This window comes from Tubulanus polymorphus, chromosome 1 (assembly GCF_964204645.1).
Source record: "Tubulanus polymorphus chromosome 1, tnTubPoly1.2, whole genome shotgun sequence".
In the NCBI taxonomy this organism is placed as follows: domain Eukaryota; kingdom Metazoa; phylum Nemertea; class Palaeonemertea; order Tubulaniformes; family Tubulanidae; genus Tubulanus; species Tubulanus polymorphus.
The window spans coordinates 30,641,299-30,655,720 of record NC_134025.1 but is presented as its reverse complement, the minus strand read 5'-3'; the positions used below and the strand labels follow the sequence as shown (position 1 = coordinate 30,655,720).

The following is a 14,422-nucleotide window of genomic DNA, read 5'->3' as shown; positions in this document are numbered from 1 at the left end:
ATTTATTACATGTTCGTGTTCTATTCAATGTTTTTCACTTAAAAGTGGAACTCCAAAAATTGTTTGCCGATGTAGTTTGTAGTTATCGGGTTAAATATTGGCATTAATTGTTGGTATGTTTTGTCCCTGTACATGGGATAGGGGGCAGATAGAGGAGGGAGAGAGTGGGAGAGTGGAGGGCAAGAGAGAGGGAGAGAGAGTGGGAGAGTGGAGGGCAAGAGAGTGGGAGATCGGAATACACCACAATGTTCATTAACTCCCGTTATAAATGTCACATTCAATGAAGAATAATGTCCATACACAGTTACATTAATGACACAATTTCACTTTGTGCTTTCTCTGACCGAAATCATTTGCTGAATATAGACTCACTATAATGCATTGTGTCATCTCTTGTGGCTTTAAAGTGACTATTTGTCATTTTTGTGTCCATTTCTAGTATTATCATTGTTTATAGATATCTGTTTGAACTCGGGTTTGTCTGGGTAACCGAGGGCACGACGGATTGACCACGGTGTGAAGGTACATTGAGGGTATATTAAACAGTTAGATTGACCATTGGTTTTATTACTGACCGACAGGAAGTTTTTACCGGTACATGTCATGTCTCATTCACCGGTTTATTAGTTTTGCACTTGTTAATCAGTCTTGTTTATAAAGATAGCTGAAAATGTAAAATTAGTAAAACATGTATAAAAGAAATCATGAACCGGGTACTGCTCGGAGTTCTAAGAATAAAACTACGAGACATATACTATAAAATCTCTCTAGATTTTCCAAATCTGTCCAAGATTTCAGATGACAAATGATGATAGGCATTCAGCTACTGATCGAACTATTGTATAATACTTATACTTGGGTCAACCCCTGACTAACCATAGACTCATAAACTCATTGAGCTATTTTAGTATGGCACAATAATCCTATTTAATCTCTGCATTTTACATGAAATGGCGCAAGCTTCGAGCTCGGTGTGGAAAACTTGACATCAAATTATCGATTTGATACAAAATTAAGACTTAGTCTAATAGATTCAAATTTGATTTTAAAGGTTCCACAGTAAGACCAGATAACTGGCAGAATATTCTAGTGCGGGAGTGACTAATTCAAAAGGCCTTTCATCGAAATTTCTATTTGCTATTTGTTTCACTAGTTGACTTAAATCCTGGCTTAATGAACATCACCTACGAATACAGCTTATGACTGTGGAGTGAGACGGGTATCTCTTATTTAATCTTCACTAAGTAGCACACTCGGGACCAGTATACAGCCAGCCCACTTGGTGCAGAATGACTTTGATGGTATAGAGAGTATGGCGGTATATCGGGGGGGGGGTTTATTATGTATTTGTATTGAGATGTACATTGAGAAAACCTGGCGGTAGGCGGGGGTGGTAGTAAATGGGGGGTTGACTGTATTTCATCATGTTAGGAATCGGGTAACTCATCACATTACTCGTTAAGGTAACAATTGTCACCAACTATGACGACTCAAGCGAGTAAAATGATGATTGATGTCTAACAGTTGTTTCTTCAGGGGAACAGTAGAACTTCAAGGGTTGTTAGCAGATATCCCACCAGATGGCGTACATAACAGTAGGACAACTTGATCAGAATATTTGAGGCACGTACGTCGAGTTGGTTCGCATTTCTAGATGGCGCCTGTGACGAGTACGTTCATAGATAGAGGGTTGGTCAATTGATTTGTACCACATGATCATTACGAGGTCGAGATAGTTGATGTCCTAATGGATGCAGATAGGGATCATTCATTTATTACGTACGCATGAAATTTGACTTTTTCAACCCCCCTCCCCCTCTGTACGCAAAATCAGCCATTTTTTCATATACATTAAGCATTACAGTACGCAACTGCACTGACCCCTCCCCCTCCCCCTGCCCCCTCCCCTAATGCGTACGTAATAAATGAATGACCCAATATCAGATTAATGGAACCTAAAAACAAATCAACAAGTAACGAAATATAAATATATCTTCGTTAGTATTTAAATGTATTTTTAATATTTCTGCTTACAAAAATAACATATATTCTATACTTGACTTTTATTCATCTTCAATTTGACGACTGTTTAATAATAATAATAATAATAATGATGACAAATGATACACAATTTGAATCGAATTACTACAGTTCAGAGAACAATGACACAGAGAGACAGAGAGAGACAGCCATCTTAAACACATAGATTTAACAAGAGAGAGAAATAGAGAGATTGGTGCAGAAAAATATAATCATCGCATCCCCAAAATCACGTACAATAATATCTATCTGGTTAGTTAGTAATAAATAAAATTATAGTTGAAACTACCAGCAGTATTTGTGGTGAAATAAGAAAACTAATCATCTACGTGATACAGGACCGAGTGTCAGTGTTCTCTCTCTACCCTTCATAAAACCATTCTATACTAAATCTCCCATGTATTAACATGTACAACTGAGTAAACTGTTTAAATTCTGTAACAATTTTTACTCTGAGCCCAATTTGGCAATTGTGTGAATTTCATTTGACTCTGGAACCAGTTCGACAGTTGTGTGGGTTTGATTTGACTTTTGATTTAGTTCCACAGTTGTATGTGTTTAATTTTACTTATTTCCTATTGTCATATTTCAACGATAACAAAACCTTTACTACGTATAACTGGTAGAAGAGTGAGGACAACGGGCGTCGTTCATTGCAAACCCAGCTCTGCCTAGAGCACTACTCCTAGATCTCATGTACATTATTATAAATTTGTTCATTAAGTCAACAATGAAACCCATGTTGAAATACTTTTCTTTAAAGAAGATGCCCAATAAATTTGGCACGTAAATAAAATAGGTCGACCACTCCTCGCATGAAGGTGGCCTTAGAATTAGCGATAAAGACTCGAGAATTTGAGGCAATTCATAGATACACCTTATTACCATTAGGAGAAATATAGCAGCACATCGAGATACATTTCAACATTGCATTTTTTCATATCATCTAAAAAGCATCGCCAATTCAAATTTCTTGACCTTAAGATGATTTTTTTCTTCTAATTTTTCAAATAGTCTCGTAAATTTTTCCCCTCGAATTATAAAACGTATGGATATAATATTTACACGTAATGAGTCCGGATCCAGTTTCACGAAAAATTTAACCTCAAATCCACGGTTTGGTCGCTATTGACTACCACCGATAATTCCTGTTATTGGCTTAAACTTTTTCATGAAACTGAACCATGATGTGATATCTAGATGTTAATCCGTTTTGTAATAATTGTATGTTTACCGTAGAAATGTATACAAATAGATATAACAATAAATATGCGCCAGAAGATGTCTAGAAAAAGATACAAACTTTGCATTTTTTTCACTGTAGAACGAAGCAGTGCAGATAACAGAATACTTCAACTTCCATTATATGTTTCATTAAATATTTCATATTATTTGTAGATCCAACACTGGAGGAAATCGATAATTCTATCTACATAATTTCATCGTTTTTTTTGCACTTTTCAACGTTTTAAACATAATATTTACAGAATATGTATTCGTTAATAATGTGGCTTATATATATCACATATTATGACGAGATTATGTCGGTAAATACATAACTCTCGTTTCGACCCAAAACGTTCTTTAATTCTGCTCCTTTCTCCGTGGACTGCAACTGAACAGAGACCTAGGTTTCATATGCGAGTTCTGAACATGAAATGACAGCAACTAAACAAAGAATTTAAAGGTTTTTTTTGTAATGATACCTCTTACAGTGAAGCCACGAAAGAAAAACAATGAAATTGATTTTAATGTCGATTGCTGCGAGCCATTTTCAAAACTGAGAAAGACTACAGTCAAACTCACTGACGTCGTCATAGTTGTGATGACTACCAAATAACGACTTATGCTTCGTAAATTTAATTGACAATTGTGGCTCAAAAATAGAGATGACTTCAGTATTGTGACGACTGATCTGAGTGACTGTATATATGATGTATTTAAGTATGCCGAGACTAACAGAATTCCTCTTTTTCCATCTTATAATTCAATTCACTCCGTGATGAATATTTTGTTCATCTATATCCAATGATCACAAATAAAAATGTCTAACATCGAACAAAATTATTTACACATGATTTTTTCTTTTAAAGGTGGGGCATACAACAACAGTAGTAAACAACAATTTGTGAGAATTTTTTCTTTTCTATTCAAAAATAATAATTTATAATTGAATCTTTTAAGTATAAATATGAAAGGGAAGAACTATTTAATGTCAGTAAGTACCTGTCATCCCTCCCCTTTCCCTGTCACCCCCTGGCCCATTAAATTTATCTATAAACTACAATCACTATGATAAATCTTAAATGTGCGCGTACAGTGAAAATACATTTACAATATACAACTCAATTACAATTTAATTCATCATGAAATGAAATCATATTTCTATCGTACTTAAAAATTGTGAAATCTGTGGAATTTAGGGCTCGCGGTTTATCTGAACTAAATGTTGTTTTAAAAGGATAATGTGTTGGTAAACTATTTGCAAGCCTCCGCTGATTAACTGAGAGTTAACCGTTTAACTAAGCGGGAATCCACTTCTCGGATATCAGTCTGAAGTTAGACCCTACTCGAGGTAAGTCTACGGCAGGATATAAATATGATTTCTAACAGATGATAAATGACTGAATGGTGACAAAAAGCATGAAAATTATTCTCTAACCCACGAAATGTAAATGGTGTAAGACAATATAACTCATAGAAATCAAAGACAAGTTTTAAACACTGGGTATTAACTGTTTCTCAATACGGTATTACAGTAGGATTCAAGCCTCGGTTTAATGTTAATACCCAGTCTATAAAACCAGGCCATGGTTTTTTAATCATTCAACGTAATGATACCTTCAAATAAACTGAAGGTCAATTCAGTCACACATCATAGCGTAGCACATCAGCACAAACTGTGAACATTTATATTTTATAGTTGAAATCGTTGCCACACAGATGCACCATTAATTACCCCAATACCCTGAATTAAATATCAACATAAACCAGTTCAGGACCCAGTAAATTCCACAGTCATTGGTAGAGTTTGAAATACAAACCGTGGGACTACAGTAGAAACTCGTTACAACGAACTTCAGTGGATCAGAAAATCTGTCCATTATATTCAGTATGAAATTATTAAATCTGTCTTCTAAACTAGCTGAAATATGTGCAAGTTCGTGATAACGAGGTTCCACTGAGAGTGACTATGTAACGGAGTTGATCACTTCGGCTTTAAATCTGTGTCATAAACATCCTTCGAATGAACCATTTCCCTTCCTCGTACAACACATCGCTGTAGCAAAAAATTTGCGGGATATCAATCGACCGACCGATAACTGTTTTGATTAATCGATTTTAACGCTGTATGTTTTTTATGTATTTTGTTCACTATTTTGACACCTCGTTACATTGATAACACATCGATCAATGAATCCCTGAGGCTCGAACCCAACATGCTTTAATAATGTCCAACACCATTCACACACATCGACACAGCTTATTCACATTCAGCACACAAGCAATGAATTTAATGCTGCCTTTTTATAAAGTTTGACGTTTACACTTCTGTTGAGCTTTTAGGTCGGTTTTTACCGCGTCTTTGAGCTAAAAACGAAGCTCCTACTGGTTCTAATATCGGTTTAGGGCTAGAGTTTAATGCCTTAAATGTTGCCGCCATGGCTCCCTGGAAAATAAGATAAACAACGCAGATTGTATTTAGAGAATCGGGGATGTTCAGTAATTTAGCTAATTTTCAAACCCGTGTTATATACGGGAGATGAAGCTAATTTACTGACCTTCACTAAGTAAGCGTCCTGTAGAGTTAATCGTAATTGTGGTAGTTCGTCTCGTTTATCTATCCACTCGTGTTGTAAAACCTGCTGCACAGTCAATCGTTTTGATGGATCAATATGTAACATCTTTCTCACCAAACCCTACAAAATTAAATATTTTTTCTAAATTATACAAATTAAGGTGTTATCCTATCGATAAAATCTATTTTGTCAGATGTTTGTAGTTAATTATAGTGCAGGCCGAGTAGAATGCAGGCTGAAGGGGAGGTTTTACAATACCTTCGCACCGTCTGATACAGATTCCCAATTACCGCCAGACAATATTAAATTCCCGCCTCCAATTCGTTCTAAAATCTCATTTGGCGTATCATTCGGTCCACTAGCGAACGGTGTATGCCTGAAAACCAATTCAAACAAACTCTCTTTAAGTATAAATATGAAAGATAACTGTTTAATTCATAGGTAACTGTTTAACTCAGAGATAACTGTTTAACTCAGAGATAACTGTTTAACTCAGAGATAACTGTTTAACTCATAGATAACTGTTTAACTCAGAGATAACTGTTTAACTCAGAGATAACTGTTTAGTTCAGAGATAACTGTTTAACTCAGAGATAATTGTTTGGTTTGAAGAAATAACTGTTTGGCGTGAAGAGATAACTGTTTAATTCAGAGATAACTGTTCGGCTCGAAGAAATAACTTGTGATTCAAGTGAAATGAAATCAAACTTACCCCGCAAGCATTGTGTATAACAGAACACCTAAACTCCATACATCACAAGCAGCGTCATAACCTTGTCGCTTTAGCACCTAAAAATCAACATAAAATTAAACATTAAACTCGATAATCCGTCGGGGATAAACGGGGAGGGTGGAAGGGAGCAGTACCTCGGGAGCGACAAAGTTCGCTGTATAGCACGGCGTCATCAATAAACCATTCTCAGCTCGAGGCTGCTTCGCGAAACCAAAGTCACAGATTCGAAGACTTTCCGGTGAATAACTATCATCTGCATAGAGGATATTGGAGGGCTTCAAATCTCGATGGACCACCTGCAAAATCAAATATTCAACATCTCACAATTCATCTATTACATTTATCAGACGCTACAACGTGTTACTGTTTAATAAGTCTTACCCCATTACTATGAAGGTATTTGACCGTATTTGCAATAGTCTCAAGTACAGCACTGGCTTCTCTTTCAGAAAAGAATTTCTGACGTAAGATTTTGTCAAGCAGTTCGCCACCACGCAGTAACTCAGTTACTAAGTAAACATAATCACCGTTCACAAAAACCTGCAATTATAAATACAATTCATCGTTATATCAACTTTCTCATCTCATCTCTCCCTCCTCTCTCTCCTCTCTCCTTCCTCTCTCATCGCTCCCTCTCTCATCTCTCTCTCCCATCTCCTTCCTCTCTCATCTCCCTCTCTCATCTCCTCTCTCTACTCTCCTCTCTCATCTCCCTCTCTCCTCTCTCTCTCTCTACTCTCCTCTCTCATCTCCTCTCTCTCTCATCTCCTCTCTCTCTCATCTCCCTCTCTCATCTCCTTCTCTCCTCTCCTTCTCTCCTCTCTCTCTCTACTCTCCTCTCCTCTCTCATCTCCCTCTCTCCTCTCTCTCTCTCTACTCTCCTCTCTCATCTCCTTCTCTCCTCGCTCTCTCATCTCCCTCTCTCCTCTCTCTCTCTCTACTCTCCTCTCTCTCTCTACTCTCCTCTCTCATCTCCTTCTCTCCTCGCTCTCTCATCTCCCTCTCTCATCTCCTTCTCTACTCTCCTCTCTCATCTCCTTCTCTCCTCTCTCTCTCTCTCCTTCCTCTCTCATCTCCCTCTCTCCTCTCTCTCTCTACTCTCCCCAATTCCTGAGTTCAAATATACTTACATCTCTCAGAGAAATGATATTAGCGTGATAACCGTATCGAAGTAAAATCTCCACCTCTTCTTGTGGATCGCGTTTCTTCCTATCGATCATCTACAATAAAATAACATCGAATTCAATCAATAAAAACACTTCAAAATGACAGCGTTGTTCTTACAGAATCATCAGTTCTACCGCATAATCGCACCTTTACTGCATATTCATAAGATGTAGCCTTATGTATACATCGCTTGCATACAGAATAAGAACCTATACCTATATCCTAAAATACACAAATAATACAATACAATTAGGCCTACAGTAAAACAATATGATACATTCAAAATCAGTTAAGCCGTGTTGCAGTCTATGTGGTATATAAGGTATATAAGACCTTCACTATTGAAGATTCAATGACAAAATCAGTTAAACCGATGTTGCAGGTAGAATGTTTCTACCCATCGTTGAAGATAATATTCCCGCATTTGAAATAAATCTGTGAAGCATTCGACCCGAAACGGCAGTTCAATAAGCAGATACAATAAATGTTTCTAATACTTACTTCGCATACTTTATATTCATCCGCGAAGGATTTAGTTTTCACACCGGGTAACTACAAAATAAAAATATATATTGCTTAATCTTAAGATTAATGACGGTTCATCGAAACATTAGAAAAACAACATCACTTTGCATCAAGCGTTTTACGACGACTAACATTTTCATCAAATACTAAATTCACTATCTAACACGTATAAACACTGAATCCGAGGAGCTTACCAACGCTTTTACTTAAAATCACGAAATAATGACTTAAAACAGAAACAATTCGATATGAAACTAATTAGCATCGTCTAAATTAGTGTCAGAAAAACGAATGTGGGAGGTACATAGATGTACAGAGCTGACAACAGTTTTGAATTCGAGATAATGATTTAGATCATGGGTTAGATTTCCTGGTCGGCAGCTCAAATTATACATTAACTAACAACAATGCTACCTTGGCCACATCTGATGTACATGTACTAACTGCAGTTATTTGGTTTTTGTTGTCGATGACTTTCTGGTGGACACCGCGACTTCCTTCTTCCAGTAACAGAGGAGCTACGTAACTGAAACCTCTGAATAAATCATGAGCCGTAGCGCTCGGCGGAATACCGGGTGAATCTAGAAATATAGACAATATTAACATTCAGAATCATCTAAATAATCTAAACATCTATACGCGTGATTTAATGTGCTTTAGACAACGAATTCATCACTACAATATTTGTACAGTAGACTCCATTTTACTCGGTAGAGTTGAGAATCAGGGATCTATGTAGCGTTGGAACTGCTGTAAATATTTCAATGAGTTGCGAATCAAGGAACTGATAGCATTGAGACTACTGAGAATCAGCGAAATAGATACTATTTTCCGAATGAAATTGAATAAAATTCCCCTAAGTCTAGAGAGCAGTTTGACCGGTACCGAGTAAAGTGGACTCTACTTCAACCAACACCCATTATTTCAGGTCACATGCAAATTAATACAATTTGTAAAGATTTTGGTAATTATTAATAGTTACATAGAGAAATTTTGATAAGCAGTGATGGAATGTGGCTGATGATGATATTATTTATAGGGAATAAGCTATTGTTTTGTGATAAGACAAACACATATTCTATTTCTCAGATAATTACTCTAGACACGGTCGACGCAGACATGGATTGAAAACTAGTTTAACCACCATTTTTTTCACAGATATTCTACGTATTTTTTTCCTGTTTGAACTATGAACTAGCATTCAGACCACGCTTGTAAGAATAGATTTTAAGGGGGAGGGTTATGATTATAATATACACTACCTATTTCCCATATATCTAGAAACACATATCGGATAAACAAATAAGATAAATACTAAATCATTACATTGAACAAAATCTTTTTGTTAAGAATGAATTTTTAGATCGAATTTCTGTGAAAATGCTAAACAAGGCCATTCATAAAGTATGCACACATCAATGAGGGAAGGGGTCTGAGGGAACCTGGAGAGGGGTCAGTTCTCGCTTTGAAAATAAAACCTGTTTAGAGATGATGTAAATAAAGGACGTAATTGACCGAAACGATTCATTGAGAAAGTATTGAATATTTCTGAAAGTTTTAGAGGATTTTGAAAGAAGGTGAAGGAGAGAGTGCCTTAAATGAAAAACACTCATCAAAAAGTGTATTATTCAGCTTCGGGGATTGATAACTTCTCCCTATATTGCTTTCAATTGCAAGGAGTAAGGAGAAAGGGATATGGGTTGAGGGATATGGGGAGTGGGATGTGGGGCCAGGAGTAAGGGATATATGGGGTGAAGAGTGCGGGGTGGAGAGATGTGGGGTGTGGGGTGAGGGATTAAGGGTGAGGAGAAAGGGATATGGGGTGAAGATTGAGGGAATAAGGGTGATATCCGTACTTTATGAAAGGCCTCAAACGATCAGATCGCGTGTGAAATATAAACGAACCTTTCGGTGTTTTTTCAGTGAATTCTGTATCGAAGTAAAACGTGTCGTCAACTCGACTGACGGCCGGTTTAAACGGAGGAGGTATTTCACGTCGTATCAGTTTCTCCCAATCGATCGTACGGAAAAATGGATCTGATTTTATTGCATCGACGCACGTCACACCGGAACCTAAAATAAACATCGTATCACAACACTTATCTTTAACTGGATTATACATTCAAACTCGCTTAATCCGGATCGGCTTCATATCGGTCTAATCCAGAGTCAAGGCATTATTCACAGTCCATTTGTACTAATATACAAGAAAATTAAAATGCGGATTTCCCTTAAACCAGATGAATTCTTTTGGTCCTAAATGATCAGAATTGGCAGCTTCTACAGTACACAGCATGAACTAACTGCAATATGCTTGCTTTACTAGGACATGACCAACTCGGACCCTTGACCAACTCGGACTAAAACTAAATTATCTGTAATATTCCTATCCTTTATTCGCACTTCGCTTGTTAGACAAGGTTTAATGTATATACTTCATCTTTCTGTTTCTGGTCATTGCACCTGATGAAGGCTGTGTTAGCCAAAACATCGTAGTTTCATTTTATCAGATAAGATTTTATTATGGGATTTTCATTTATTGTATCATACCGTGCAGAATGTACTGAATTATGAGAATATCAAATCTTAATACGAACCTAAACGATTCAATGGATTACGTTTAAATAATGCCCTTAACAATCCCTGAGCTTCCGGACTTAGAAACTGCGGCATTCCTAGCTTAGCCCTGAAATATATATACAACACAATATTACAACCATTATCTCTCACGCCTGGAGAGAATGTTAAAATGTGTGTCGGTTAAAAACTTACTTCAAAATCTGTGTCATGGTTTCCTTTCTGTTCATACCTTGAAACGGTAGAGAACCGGTCAACATTTCAAACTATCAAAATAGAAAAAACATTTCAAGAATGACTGATATATTGATCTCAGGATTCAGAATTAATGAGCAAAACTAACAGTTGATGATATAACAGTTAATTCTGACAGTTTTTGCTAAACTTTATCAGGACATTTACAATTTTAAGAATAATTTTTAGCGAATAGGTTCAGAGCTGCCAATCATGCCCCTATGATTATAGCAAAACTTGTTTGAAAATAAATTGATATCTCTACAAGAAATTGAAGATTACATCAAAATTAAGATTAAGTTTCTGTATTTTTGGCGGTTTGAAAGCCTTGCTACTTCAGAAGCCAAGATATCATAATGGAGCTCCCAAAATATTTCACTGGAGCTTATAGAAGTGTGAACTATGGATGATTGAATTGTTAGTATTATTACCATAAGCACACCGTACGACCACCAATCGGCAGCCGCTCCGTGACCTTTCCTATTCACAACCTCCGGTGCCATATACTCGACTGTTCCGCAGAATGAATACGTTTTCTTTTCTTCAAATATCGATTCTTTACTTAATCCAAAATCAGTGAGTTTCACGTGACCATCGGCATCAAGGAGTATACTACAATATAACATCAGTTTTTATAGATTTTTCTGATTCCCTGAAATTTTTAGGTTTTCCAGGTTAGTGGCGCCACCCTGACAATGAATTTCATGTGGTTTCTTTATAGCTAATATACATACGGTAGCTATATATAGATAATATAGCCATATAAAGGAGAACCCGGTTAAAATGAAGTTTAGACCAGAAAACTACAACACGATACTTTGTTGTATCCAGTATGAATCGAATCAAATATTCCTTAATTAGGGTTGAATTTCTAGGTTCCACTATAAACTGATTGTGTATGTTGTTTGAGTTATTTTTTACTCACTTTTCAGGTTTTAGATCTCTGTATATTATGCCTACAGTGTGTAAATGATCTAAGGCTAAAGCTAATTCTGCTAAATAAAATTTCACATCCTCTTCAGTAAACATAACCTACAAGCGAAAATAAGATACATATTCACTAATAAATCAATGCATCGCAGAGAAAAATCTACTGAAAATTATTTGTATGCAAGATTATGGCATCATGCACATTGCGATAAGTGGGATATTTTGAGCTTTGTTCAAGAAAGTGTTCACTTTTAGGATAACCTCTTCTCTCTCCAAATTCTCTATTCAATTTTAGCCATTATTCGCATATGAAAAAGTGGCCTATTTTGGAAATTCTTTACCTCTTTAGATAATCTTGTAAATAAATCACCGCCACGAAGAAATTCTAGAATCAAATATAATTTTCCCTCCGTCTGGAACGCTGTAATCATAAACCAGTAATCAGTAATCAATGAATCAGTAATTAGTAAATCAGTAATCAATGAATCAGTAATCAATGAATCAGTAATCAATAATTCAGTCAATCAGTAATCAATGAATCAGTGAATCAGTAATCAATGAATCAATATTCAATGAATCAATATTTAATGAATCAGTAATCATTGATTACCACTCATTAAAACAATCGTTTCAATTTTACCATAGTGAAGTTTAACTATAAACGGATGATCAACTTCAGCTAGAATATCTCGCTCCATTTTTGTTCTTTGTCTATCCCTGACTGAAATATAAACATCACAAACAACCATTTTAACTTATTCAATACTAGATGATGTTGATTTCTACCCTGAAACATGATCTCTCTGAACAATGATATTTCGTATTTAACTGTATCCACAGGACATCGGGTAAAACTTAGGAATTTCAGAACTTTTTTAACCCTTTCAGTGTGTTTACACTGGAGTGCGGTGTTTAAATTGATGGTTGACTTTGCTTTGTATCGCGGTGTATTGATGTTATTAGTAATTAGTTTTTGTCTCTATTGAAAGATGGCAGCACCTGTCATAGTGAAATAGTAACTAATGATACACTGCACTGCGGTGTCACTACAGCGATATGCCCGTTATACAATGCCCTGGGTTGGAATTTTTTCTAATTTTCAAATTATCTCCAGCTCTCCCAGATATTTATTAGTCATCCCTGAAAGGGTTAAAAATTTGGAAATACTTGGGTAATACATTCTACACCGTGGGAACAATGTAATTTTTGTTACCTTTCAATGTGGCTTTTTTCAGTACTTTCATAGCATACAAGGTGCCTGCATCATTACCGGTGATTTTACGCACTAGAAACACCTGCAAAAATATTCGATAATCTCAATTTTTGAAATAATCAACCCTAAAAAATCTCAAATATTCATTAAAAACATTATTTACCTTTCCGAATGATCCTTGACCGAGAACTTTAAGAAGTTCAAAATTGCTCGGGTCGACTCCTACGCCATCTTTTGTCACATTTGTGATTTCAATGACAGATGCTCCAAAGTCGTTGTCATTCTGAAATTCAAATGAATATCAACAGTTAGGTTTATTCAGGGAAGTACTCCCACCTCAGTTGGGTTTATTCAGACCGCTTTTTGAGGTTTCTAGTAAAACATGCGTAAATCATGCCGATACCTGACTCCCGGTTTGTGAATTATTTTCATCGACAATCATTTCTTCTGTGCTGGGAGCCTAAAAAATTAAACACAATTTCAGTCCTGATGAAATATTGAAATCAGCGAAATTAAAATTACAAGTTTCTGTCAGCGACAGCCACTGCCACCACTTCTGCCTCTTCAAAAACAAATGTCGAAATTGTCATGGGTCACGATTTTAAAATTAAGAGTGTTCAGTTGTTGTCAGCTGACTCGAGAAATTAATTGAACACCTCATTCAAACACTTAAGGTCACTTTATTCTTGTTTTTCTATTGCAACATTGGCTTGAACATTTATGTGATGGATGAATGAATGTTGTTAGTGAGGGAGATACGATGTACACGCTCGAATAAAGGGGTGAAATTTTGCGTCATAAATTACTGAAGCGAATTTACTTTTTTGTAAAATTTTGACACATCCAGTTTTTTAGGGTTTCTTCATTCAATATTTACTATTTTAAAAAGTAAATTCAGGACGCACCTCAGTTTCCTGAGCAACTTCCATTCTCATTTTGGCTTGCCAGGGGTCAGCTAATTGTGGCAACGGCATTTTACTGATGGTTGCTCAGCTGCAATCCTCTCGAATTTCAACCGAATTCAGAAATTTTTACATGAAAAATCGCCACTAATTTTGACAAGATGGCGTTGCACCGAGAGCGAGGCGTATAGATCGAAAGCGAGACTGCTGACGATGATTTAATCGGGACTCGAACCCGACATCGAGTATACGCCAATGACGTCATCTATAGACCGGTTAATAGGGATTAGAATCTGTTATA

At 36.3% G+C, this 14,422-nt stretch overlaps 1 protein-coding gene across 4 annotated transcripts; it reads right to left on the bottom strand.

Moving 5' to 3' along the window:
* Positions 1-2,030: 2,030 nt before the first annotated feature.
* LOC141915285 (ribosomal protein S6 kinase alpha-3-like) lies at positions 2,031-14,295 on the bottom strand. 4 transcript variants are annotated; one of them, XM_074806766.1, is made up of 22 exons: positions 14,125-14,295; positions 13,623-13,679; positions 13,383-13,502; positions 13,220-13,301; positions 12,647-12,727; positions 12,348-12,427; positions 12,002-12,108; positions 11,508-11,688; positions 11,038-11,108; positions 10,863-10,951; positions 10,171-10,338; positions 9,528-9,542; positions 8,680-8,846; positions 8,242-8,292; positions 7,888-7,962; positions 7,704-7,793; positions 6,955-7,113; positions 6,708-6,869; positions 6,553-6,629; positions 6,099-6,216; positions 5,823-5,960; positions 2,031-5,710 (listed from the first exon to the last, which is right to left on the bottom strand). In XM_074806766.1, exons 1-22 carry the CDS (start codon positions 14,191-14,193, stop codon positions 5,585-5,587), a joined length of 2,283 nt encoding a protein of 760 aa, XP_074662867.1. In that variant the 5' UTR covers positions 14,194-14,295; the 3' UTR covers positions 2,031-5,584. The 4 variants fall into 4 exon arrangements, with proteins under 4 accessions (XP_074662867.1, XP_074662869.1, XP_074662868.1 ...); XM_074806768.1 differs by having other exon boundaries at positions 8,710-8,846; XM_074806767.1 differs by lacking the exon at positions 9,528-9,542.
* Positions 14,296-14,422: the final 127 nt, after the last annotated feature.

Excerpts from the sequence above, each read along its gene's own strand:
- LOC141915285 (XM_074806766.1), bottom strand. The coding sequence starts at position 14,193 with ATGCCGTTGCCACAATTAGCTGACCCCTGGCAAGCCAAAATGAGAATG. Across the intron at positions 12,728-13,219 it reads GAAAAAAGCCACATTGAAAG|TCAGGGATAGACAAAGAACA; the intron begins GTAACAAAAATT and ends TTTATATTTCAG. Across the intron at positions 8,293-8,679 it reads GTACATCAGATGTGGCCAAG|TTACCCGGTGTGAAAACTAA; the intron begins GTAGCATTGTTG and ends TTTATTTTGTAG.